Source organism: Neoarius graeffei, chromosome 1 (assembly GCF_027579695.1).
Source record: "Neoarius graeffei isolate fNeoGra1 chromosome 1, fNeoGra1.pri, whole genome shotgun sequence".
NCBI lineage: Eukaryota > Metazoa > Chordata > Actinopteri > Siluriformes > Ariidae > Neoarius > Neoarius graeffei.
In genome coordinates this window covers 63,451,587-63,463,366 of record NC_083569.1, presented here as the reverse complement: position 1 = coordinate 63,463,366, position 11,780 = coordinate 63,451,587, and the positions used below count along the sequence as shown (strand labels likewise).

Below are 11,780 nucleotides of genomic sequence, written 5' to 3'. Positions count from 1 at the left end.
GTTGTTTGTCTCTATGTGTCAGCACTGCGATGACCTGGCGACTTGTCCAGGGTGTACCCCACCTCTCGCCCACAGTCAGCTGGGATAGGCTCCAATTTGCCCACGACCCTGTACAGGATAAGCAGCTACAGATAATGGATGGATGGAGCTCAAAGACAAAAAGAACAAAAATAGTCGAACCACTCACTCATAAAATACATAATAAATTAAACAAGTATAAGACAGATAGGTAAGCTCCAACCTATAAAATAATAATAAAGCATAAATTAAATAGGTGAAATTAAATTTAATTAGTTTGGGGTGACACGATGGTGCACTCTCACCTCACAGCATGAAGGTTTTGGGTTCGAGCCCCGTCGCTGACTGGGGCCTTTCTGTACGGAGTTTGCATGTTCTTCTCATGCCTGCATGAGTTTTGTCCGAATACTCCAGTTTCCTCCCACAGTCCAAAGACATGTAGATTAGTTCAATTGGCTACTGTAGATTGCCCATAGGTATGTATGTGAGTGTGAATGGCTGTTTGTCTCTCTGTGATCACCTTGTGATGGATTGGTGACCCATCTAGGGTGTACCCCACCTCTTGCCTCATGTCAGTTGGCACTGGCTTCAGCTTCCCCAAGACCTGCAATGAATAAGTGGTATAGAAAATGAATAAATTAAATTGAACACCTAAGAACACAACATATAAACCAGTAGAACCTGCAGGGGAATTAGCAGCAGGATCAAAGGACAAATGGTAGTGTAAATATGAGCATTTTGGATGATGATGATGATCTGAGTGTTCATCATGAAAACTTTATCATGATGATAACCATTGTCTCATCTCATCTCATTATCTCTAGCCGCTTTATCCTTCTACAGGGTCGCAGGCAAGCTGGAGCCTATCCCAGCTGACTACGGGCGAAAGGCGGGGTACACCCTGGACAAGTCGCCAGGTCATCACAGGGCTGACACATAGACACAGACAACCATTCACACTCACATTCACACCTACGGTCAATTTAGAGTCACCAGTTAACCTAACCTGCATGTCTTTGGACTGTGGGGGAAACCGGAGCACCCGGAGGAAACCCACGTGGAGAACATGCAAACTCCACACAGAAAGGCCCTCGCCGGCCCCGGGGCTCGAACCCAGGACCTTCTTGCTGTGAGGCGACAGCGCTAACCACTACACCACCGTGCCGCCCCAGCAGCATATCAATAAAATAAAAATAAAATAAATAATATACATAACCCTTTAAAAAGCAGCATATTGGCAGCAGTATAAATTGCAGTATGTAATTATTCAATATAGCCAAACACAGTAAGGTGCAGAGACCGCTTATCCCGTGCAGAGTCAGGGGGCAAGCTGGAGCCTACCTCAGCTGACCATAGGTGAGAGCCAGGGTACACCCTGGACAAGTTGCCAGGTCATCGCAGGGCTAACACACACGTAGAGACACAAACAACTATCCATCCATTAACTGTAGCCGCTTTATCCTGTTCTACAGGGTCGCAGGCAAGCTGGAGCCTATCCCAGCTGACTATGGGCAAGAGGCAGGGTACACCCTGGACAAGTCGCCAGGTCATCACACTCACATTCACACCTACGGTCAATTTAGAGCCACCAATTAGCCTAACCTGCATGCTTTTGGACTGTCAGGGAAACCAGAGCACCTGGAGGAAACCCATGAGGGAAGAGCATGCAAACTCCACACAGAAAGGTCCTCGTTGGCTGCTGGGCTTGAACCCAGGACCTTCTTGCTGTGAGGCAACAGCGCTAACCACTACACCACTGTGCTGCCCCACAAACAACTATTCACGGTCAATTTAGAGCCACCAGTTAACCTAACCTGCCTATCTTTGGATTGTGGGAGGAAACCCACGCAGACAACATGCAAACTCCACACAGAAAGGCCATCGTCGGCCGCTGGGTTCGAACCCAAAACCTTCTTGCTGTGAGGCACCACCGTGCCGCGTTTAAAAGTTATAAAACATTAAAGGCCTACAAGTTTAGCTTTCACTCTCCATCGCGCCAGTCCTGCTTCAGGCCTATAGAAGCGGAAAGGTGACTCAGAGAGAGAGAGAGAGAGAGAGAGTGTGTGCGTAAGTATGACAAGGAGGGGAGGGGGGGAACCGGTTGAACAGGTAGAACGTAGAGGTTGGGTCGGGTTTGTTGTCACCGTTATTTCCAGGCGCATGCGCGCTGCCACCTGTTTCCTCATGAATGTGTACCTGCGCTTCAATCAACCTTTGAAATTCGTTGTGTTGAGACTCCAAAGTGAGCGGATCGAAGTATTTCCACCATCGTTGTGCACTGGCGGAGAGGTCAAGACGGCGCTTGGCCGCTCAACATCAGCACATTTTGTTAAAGGAACAAGTTCGGAACCTGGAAATTATACGGAAGAGACAGCAGGGCGCGCAAAAGTGGACAAATGGTGGGAGACGCTACAGGAACCTGTAGCCTATAGGTACAAAAGTTTGGAGTGAAGAGGAGGGAGGAGAACGAAACTGAATCGTTCGAGTCTCCATTAAATTAAAATCGGCTACTCGCTGTCGATCATCGTCTTCCAAGCAAATATTTTATGAGCTCTATCACCTGTGTGGTTAATTTTAATAGCCCAGTAGTGTGGAGACTACAGTAAGGTGTTGGGGACAGAGACAGACCTGGACAACTCAGCATGCCACGAGCATTCCTGGTGAAAAAGTCCAGTGTTTCACCCGGCAAGAGAAGCTGGAGTGATCTACCTGACCACGAGCGAGGAGACATTTACATACCAGGTGAGGGGGACAGGACAGCTCATTACACTACACCTAACAGCTCAAAACACACAGGCCGAATAACGGTAAACGGGAACTATATACATTACACAATTTAGCATATCCAACCTTTTAGGGCTTTGTAGTGTTTTATTTACAAAGCTATTTGTTACATTTAAATTATAGCATATTTATAGGCCTTAAAAAAACACTTTAGCATGTAGGTGATTTATGACAATATTTAATTCACCCAGTTTGTACCCTACACTAAATAATGACTCTGTGGGCATCGAATTTGACACCTTTTGGCTGTTTGGAAAGTGTGTTAAAGAGAACCAAGGAGCTGTTTAGCTGACCTTCAGCCCCAGTCGCCTTATAAACTCACCTCGACGTAAAATTCATTGCAACACATCCCGTTGCGCACTTTTCAGAAACTTGGAAAAGCTTTTAAATCCACTTTAATTTCGGAGATAAGGCTGAAGTACCGGGGTGGAGTGAACCGCGTTTTACCCACGCAAAGGTTTTGAGAGGCCATAACAAAAATTCCTATGCGATCTTGACACCGTTTTAGAAAAAGCAGACAGAGGTTTTGAGGATCAAATGACTTGCTGATTCACCTAACGGAATAACAGAAACACAAGCCTCTCTTTGTGAGCCCCTTCCCCATGCATGCTCATTCCCTACACCACAATACACTATAAGGCTAATGATTTACTAACACCTGATGGATTTCAAACTCGCACTTTGAAGCTCATTTCCTACACTTACAGTAATGCTTTTGTGGCTGAGGACTACAGTTGGCTTGTTAACTTTTGGTTGGCATTTGGTGAGGATGGGTTCCTCACCAAATCCCATCCTCATTTGGTGAGGATGGGTTCCCTTTGAGTCCCTCTCGAGGTTTCTTCCTTGTGTCATCTGGGGGAGTTTTTCCTTGCCACCATCGCCACGGGCTTACTCATTGGGGATAGATCAGGGATAAAATTGGCTTGGGTCATTCAGATTCTGTAAAGCTGCTTTGGGGCAATGTCTACTGGTAAAAGCACGATACAAACAAACTTGACTTGACTCATTTCCGAGCACAGGGATGGCATCTCAGAGAAACTCGTTTTTGAACCGGAAGTATTCTTGTCTCTTCTCATTTTGTGAATTAATAGGCTAATTAAGGCTTTAAAATATTGCTTTGTTTTTAAAGTGTGTACTACTTCTTCTTTTTTTATTTTATTATTGTACATTTATGTTCTCAAAACATTGTTGAGGGAAAAAGTTAGGACTGATTTACTGTAGCCCGAACACGATAATGTGGTATGTAGTTAATGTTGTTCAACTCGTTCTTGTGATAGGCCTAATTCCCACAACAAATGGTTTCATTTCAGATTTAAAACAAACAAGCCAAGGGTTTTCCTTTAGATAAATGATACTGAAAACATATTAGAAAGCAGTGAAGATTAATTTCTATTTTCTCAACTGTTTTTTTTCTCCAAAAAGTTAAACAGGCTACTGTCCCTAGACACACAGGAGAATGAATCTAATTAATATGTCATTTATTCGTTTAGTAAGGAAATGTTACAAAACATCTGGTATGTTTATCCTGCCAGTGTTTTTGTGGTGCACAGCTGAGTTAATGAACAGTGAAGGAAATAACGGACTGGCCATGGTGCCGCTGCTGTTTCTCACTACACCCTTAGCAAACATGGCCCAGAGTAAACTCGCCTCCAGTGGGCTAGGCCAGTCTCCACCTCTCCCACCTTTCCCTACTGATAGCTGCTTTAATTTAGCTGATTGTGTGTGCCATGTCGGAAAATACAACAATCAGTTAGCTATATCCTGAGCTTTTGCTTTAATCTAATATTTTATGTTTCTATCTGACTGCACAGATTTTCCTCTAGTGTTACATTATAGGAGAGGCTGAACCCGGGAGGTGTGACGTCACCAGAGCGGTGTCACCGTTGCGAGATAAGACATGAAAAGTGGAGTTGCATTGGCACATATACAGGACAATAAAACAGGGCAGAGTCATTATGCTCCATTTTTTCTTTGTCAGAGAGGTTTTAATTAGTTTCTGTAAATCTGGGTCTATTGCTTAGGAGTCGGCCTGGTCATAAAAAAGTAAGAATATTCTCAAAAGTGAACCAAAACCTTACAGTCTGTGCCACTTGATTTAGCAAAACAGGCTGACACCATAATCTGTTTTAGATAACAAAGTTCATGCCATAGACCACTTTAGCTCAGATAGTCCATAAACTGCACGTTAGCCCAGAACACGTATATTTCTATATTCACTGCCTGTGTTGTTCCACGTTAACTAAACACACATACATACAGTATATGAGATGGAAGGAGTTGGCATACAGCTGAACACACACACACACACACACACACGGAGAGAGAGAATCGAAATCCAACTTGTTGGGGAAGACAATCAGTGCTTTAGTTGTAATGAAATGCTGCCTTCTCGGGAGTTTTTGATTCACACATTACTGTATTTATCAATTTACATTTTAATTCAGCATAGATTCCTGAACTAGAACAAAATGCAATAAAAAAAAAGGTGCTTGGTGAGATGAAATAAATCCAGCGGAGATCTTCACCGAGTCATATCATTGGTGTATCCTGCTTATACAGTTAGCCAGAGCATATGACACACATTTGCATTATATTTTGGAGTTATTTTATTTGTTTTTGTTTGTGCATCCTTTGGCAGAATCACTGCACACTTCCCTGCTTAAATGTACAAAAGTGGTAATGTAGGTAAAGTCAGTTAGCTGAAACTGATGTCAAGATTATTATTTTTATATAATAGACTTGAACATCAGAATATGAGCACATGATACATTACTGGGGTTCAGTTCACAGCCTATGCATTGTGGTGTATGCATGTTTGTATAAAGGGAGATGATAAGCCTGTGTCTCAAGCTTAGCCAGTCAGACTGGTGCTGCCGTAACAGGAGTGGCTGACTTCAGCACAGGACAATACAGTTGTACACACCTGCCTCCCACTCAACCATGCATACACACACCTTCCCTAAAGGCACAACTGTCCCCAGTTTTTTTGAGAGCCATACATTACATCCAGTTTCATATAATTTTGTAGATTCTTTGTTAAAACCTAGAGCATATTTGAAATGTTTGGAACAGTGCAAGACAAGCTTGTTTTGTTGAAATTATTTTAGAAATGATCCAAGATGTATTGTAGTACAGGATAAATATATGGCCAAATGTTTGTGAACAGCTGACCATCACATCCATATGTGCTTTTGAACATCCCATTCCAGAGTTAGTCCCCCTTTGCTGTTAGAGTAACCACCACTCTTCTGGGAAGGCTTTCCACTAGATTTTGGAGTGTGGTGGTTTCAATTTGCCCATTCAGCCATAAGAGCATTAGTGAGACTAGGCAATCTGAGGAAGAAGGTCTGGGACACAGTCGGTATTCCATTTTATCTGAAAGGTAAATTGTCAGGGCTTGGTCAGGGCTTTGTAAACACCACTCAAGTTGTTCCATTCCAGCCTTGGCAAACCATGTTTTCATGGACCTCACTTTGAGCACAAGGGCATTGTTCTACTGGAACAGGTTTTGGCCTTTTAGTTCCAATGAAAGGAAATTGTAATGCTACAGCAGAGTCATTCTATACAATTGTGTTGTCCCGACGTTGTGGGAACAGTTAAGGAAAGACCCACACATGGGTTTACTTTTGGCAATGTAGTATAATATCACTTCCATTAACCCTCATTATTTCCCATTTTTCCCATGATTTCCCCTCCAGTCTCTGTGTCCCCTCCAGCTTTGTGTGAGGAGACTGAGGCAAGTACAGCTGAAGTGGCCCTGTGCCTATCCACTCATAAAGAGCGCAGCAGATGTACAGAGAAATACTTGCTAGAGTCCTACACACTGGTTTCTACAGCTGAGCTGCCCTCCTGTACCGCTCTGGGACAGCAGCCCAGTCCTGAAACAGAGCGCATCCGAAGTACACACAGCAGCACATATGTCCGCTCCAAGATCAAGGTGAGGCTTTCTTAGAAATGTCTTTTATTAAGTTTCTATTTTAGTATCTAGCTAAAAACTGGTTTGGCTTGCATGGTTTCAGTGTTCGTTACCTACCTATTTTGAATTAGGAATTAACTCTGGTATGTGGCATTGTAGCAGTCATTTACAGTATGTGCAAGCTGATCTATTATTTAACTGAAACTGAGAAACCCAAGGAATCTTTTTGGACTTTAGCTGACTTCAGAACCAATTGTGTTGAATAAATTATGACTTTTTATATTTTCATTCCTTTACGCTTTATATTTACAGGTGACTACAGGTGAACTCCCTATCGAAGCTCCACTTCGCATTCCGAGCACAACTGCAGATCCTCCGGTCACTGTGCCAAACCCATGTCCCACAACCAGCAGCGTAACATCTTCTGCACCTACAACAGGGGGAACCTATTCATGTCAGGTGTGCCAGAAAGCGTTTCAGTACCAACGCATGCTCAACAGACACCTAAAGTGTCACAATGAACAGAAACGGCATCTTTGCAGTTTCTGCGGCAAGGGCTTTAATGACACCTTTGATCTCAAGAGGCATGTGCGCACACATACAGGTATGTGAGCATAAAATATTTTGTTGGTCAAATTACTGTCAAACCAAAGAGGTTGATAAAACAGGGATCAGATTTATTTACTTGGGTGTGTAATATTGTATATAAATACACGTTTACGGCTTCAAATTGCCTCAGCTCATACTGCGAGGCTTTAGACCAAAAACACAGAGACTCTTATATATATGCCTCTCTTCTGTCATGTCCCAGGTGTTCGTCCATATAAATGTAATTTGTGTGAGAAAGCCTTTACCCAGCGCTGCTCTCTGGAATCCCACATGAAGAAGATCCATGGTGTGCTGCAACAGTATGCCTACAAGGAACGGCGCACTAAGCTCTATGTCTGTGAAGAATGTGGCCACACTGCTTCAACCCAGGATTCATTGTTGCGCCATGTCCATAATCAACATCCAAACAGTGCCTTCTTGCGGGCCAAGGGGGCACGTAGACATTCAGGGGCAGTAGGTGGTGTTACACGAGAGGAAAACTCCCTGCCTGGCTCTCCTTTATCTCTGAACAGTGATGACACAACAGAATCAGGAGGAAGGTAGAAAGAGTTGAGATTAATTGAGGCATAAAATTATACTGTCATAATATACACATCTCATTATGTAAACTAGATCATATGCAATGTTATTTAAAATAAGAAGTGAGAAAGTGAAACTTAATACAGTGAATAAGTAAAGGAGTAGATAAATGAGTTTCAAGCAGTAATCATGGATTGAGTGCGAGTTTACACATCCACTATAGATGAGGGCTGGTTCTTCACTTTGAAATCAGTAAACAGCTAAATCATGATTATGCACTAGTTTAGTTTGCAACAAAACTGATGTTGAAAAACTTTAAAAAGAAAACACTATCTGATATAAATAGTACTCCATTTTTGCTCAGGGGAAAAACAAAAACTTTTTCCGAAATATTATATTAAATGTTTATAATGTCCTATTTTGTTGTAAGGAATTATTGAAGAGGGAATGGTGTTCAGTCAGTAATTATTGAGGTTTGTAATATATACCGTCATATATGAAGAAATGTGTATTTATCGAGGTGGTGTCTAATGCTCTCTTGGTGGAGTTTCACGTATTCCAGATTTTATATGTTTATAATAACCTATAAATCCTTGTACATAATACGAACACAGATTGACGTTTTCATATTCATTAGCTTCCACAAGAGTAAGATAGATGTGCTCACTGCAATTACTGTGTGACATCCTAACAGTAATAATGCTGATCTGGCTTCAGGTCTAATAGTCCAAGAGAGCACTGAAGTATTGTATGGAATTTTACTACACTACTTTTTTTAAAGTGACTGTGCTTTCTATATAAAATGAACAATAAACTTTTATGTTACAAATTCTGAAAAATCTGGTGAAGTATGTATATGCCTGGGCTGAAATTAGATTTGAACAGGGAAAGAAGGGGAGGGAAGAGGAGGGAGGGAGGGAGGGAGGGGATGAGAGCGCAACGGATTCCAGATCCGTGTTTGGTCTTGTTGCTGGAATTCACAAGCAGCTTCATTACAGGGTTTTTGTGTGTTAACGGTTCAGGAGCGCAGTCCTTGGGCCCGTTATGTTGCTTAACTCTTATCCCACTCAAAATAATTCATTTATTTATTTATTCTACCACAATGTAAATCATGTGATCTGTAGTAGATCAGAAAAACTAAGTAGTAGCCTACTAAATCTTCTTTAAAGTAGTAAAGAAATGAGCTCCACCCCTCCGCACTCATGTTGTACTACAGGCGGTGTTTGTGTGGGTGGTGTAATGGCAACTGCACTTTTTTTTTTAAATAAATAATTAAGGTAACCATATAAAGAGATCAAAAACTACAGCAATATCACAAGTAAAACAGGAAATTTACTATACACACAATAATTCCACAATAACACAAGGGGTCAATATTAAATACGTAGTAAGTAAAACTTAAAAAAAAAAAATATTTAAAAGAGCCTATATGACCTATTAAAAATATTAGTACTGGTATTACTAATACCAATATTAATAATTATTAATAATAATAATAATAATAATAATAAGTCATATTTCCTAAGTGTTGAACAATTCCTATTATTTTTACTTTTCATTAATATGAAAGCTTGTACAAAAAGTCCATGCTCTTCAATTCAGAAACATTAAAAATATTTTTAATGTTCAGGTATTGTACGCAGGACCGCGTTGCGAAACAAGAACGTCACTTCACCAAACGTCACTTGCCAGGTCCACGATTTTAAACACAAAATTATACATCTAGACATATACATTTTAAAAAATACAAATATTTTTGTCCTTCTAAAGCTTTTTCCACTTCAGATTATTTACATGCAGCAATAACTCATTCCTGATCACTTCTGTATGTTACTGGATGAATTACATAATGCGTACGACATATATTCATATACATATATATTCTTTTGGCTGCTCCCAATTAGGGGTCACCACAGTGGATCTTTCGTCTCCATTGCTCCCTGTCTTCCGCATCCTTCTCTACCACTTTCATGTCCTCTCTCACCACATCCATGTATCTCCTCTTCATTTTCGTGTGCCTGGCAGCGCCATCCTCAACATTCTCCTTCCAACATGCTCTGCATCTCTTCTCAGGATGTGCCCATACCATCTCAGTCTCATCTCTCTTAGCTTAATTCCCAAGCTCTCCACATGTGCTGTCCCTCTGATGTGCTCGTTCCTTATCCTGTCCAACCTTGTCACTCCCATCGCAAACCTTAACATCCTCAACTCCGCCACCTCCAACTTTGCCTCCTGTCTCTTCGTTAAGGGTACGGTCTCCAATCCAGATGTCACAGCTGGTCTCACTACTGTCTTATACATCTTACCTTTCACTTTTGCTGGGACTTTCCTATCACAAATGACTCCCGAAATCCTTCTCCAACTGCTCCACCCTGCCTGCACTCTCTTTCTCACCTCAGAAGTTGAATTCACCAACTTTCTTTACATCTATTCCTCGCATCTTCACTACACTCTCATCCCCATTCTCACTGATGTACATGTATTCTGTCTTGCTACTGCTCACCTTCATTCCTCTTCATTCCAATGCATACCTCCATCTCTCCAAACCCAACTCAACCCCCTTTCTACTTTCACCACATATCGCAATATCATCCACAAACATCACGTTCCATGGTGATTCATCTCACTTCGTCCGTCAAGCTATCCATCACTATGGCAAACAAGAAAGGACTCAAAGCAGATCTTTGATGGAGTCCCACCTTCACCTTGAACCATTCAGTCGTTCCAACTGCACACCTCACTGCTGTTTCACTGTTCTCATACACGTCTTGCACCACTAATATAAGATAATAAGATAGTCTTTTATTATCCCACAAGGGGAAATTTACATTGTTACAGCAGCGAAATATATAAAGAGAAAAGTTAAGGCAGGAGTAGTGCAAAAGTATACAAAAAGGATATATATATATATATATATATATATATATATATATATATATATATATAAAAGAAATAAACTACAAATTTAGAGATTAAAAAAATTTAACAAATTAACAGGTTTGCAGGGCGGCACGGTGGTGTAGTGGTTAGCGCTGTCGCCTCACAGCAAGAAGGTCCAGGTTTGAGCCCCGTGGCCGGTGAGAGCCTTTCTGTACGGAGTTTGCATGTTATCCCCGTGTCCGCGTGGGTTTCCTCCGGGTGCTCCGGTTTCCCCCACGGTCCAAAGACATGCAGGTTAGGTTAACTGGTGACTCTAAATTGACTGTAGGTGTGAGTGTGAATGGTTGTCTGTGTCTATGTGTCAGCCCTGTGATGACCTGGCGACTTGTCCAGGGTGTACCCCGCCTCTCGCCCGTAGTCAGCTGGGATAGGCTCAAGCTTGCCTGCAACCCTGTAGAACAGGATAAAGCAGCTAGAGATAATGAGATGAGATGAGAACAGGTTTGCAGATATATAGTTAACATAAGTGTGTTACAAAGGTGGTATTGCACATGTAAGTATTGCACATGTAAGTATTGCACAGGTATTATTACCAGTATTACCCAGATAGTATTGCACAAGTAAGTCTATATATTGTACAAGAGCCATTTTAACCATGTGTAGCTAGCAGTTTGCTGTAAAGTACTGATGCTGATAGTCAGTGCACACAGTATACGTTCAGAGGGGTTTCTATGGATGTAGAAGTGATCTGGACAGTATTGTTCATTATTGTGAGGAGTGACTGGTGCTGTGCTTGGTGAGGTGCCGGTTGTACAGTCTCACAGCAGTAGGGAGGAAGGAGCTGCTGTATCTCTCCTTAACACACCGCAGATGGAGGAGCCGGAGCGCCCAGTGCTGCAACTGTCTCCTGCAGTGGATGGGAGGTGTTCACCATTAAGGATGACAACTTGGCCAACATCCTCCTCTCCCCCCCACTACATCCAGTGTACTTCTCATACAATACCATAACTCATCTCTCGGCACTCTATCGTATGCCTTCTCCAGGTCTACAAAC

At 42.0% G+C, this 11,780-nt stretch overlaps 1 protein-coding gene across 1 annotated transcript; it reads left to right on the top strand.

The window, feature by feature from the left end:
* The first annotated feature begins 2,188 nt into the window (after nt 1–2,188).
* Nucleotides 2,189–8,685, top strand: ovol1a (ovo-like zinc finger 1a). The gene is made up of 4 exons (XM_060905071.1): nt 2,189–2,760; nt 6,501–6,739; nt 7,031–7,322; nt 7,530–8,685. Exons 1-4 carry the CDS (start codon nt 2,661–2,663, stop codon nt 7,868–7,870), a joined length of 972 nt encoding a protein of 323 aa, XP_060761054.1. The 5' UTR covers nt 2,189–2,660; the 3' UTR covers nt 7,871–8,685.
* Nucleotides 8,686–11,780: the final 3,095 nt, after the last annotated feature.

Bases quoted from the DNA above. Each gene is read 5' to 3' on its own strand.
- ovol1a (XM_060905071.1), top strand. From the start codon at position 2,661: ATGCCACGAGCATTCCTGGTGAAAAAGTCCAGTGTTTCACCCGGCAAG. The intron at 6,740-7,030 runs GTGAGGCTTTCT...TTATATTTACAG, and splicing joins ATGTCCGCTCCAAGATCAAG to GTGACTACAGGTGAACTCCC. The intron at 7,323-7,529 runs GTATGTGAGCAT...GTCATGTCCCAG, and splicing joins GCATGTGCGCACACATACAG to GTGTTCGTCCATATAAATGT.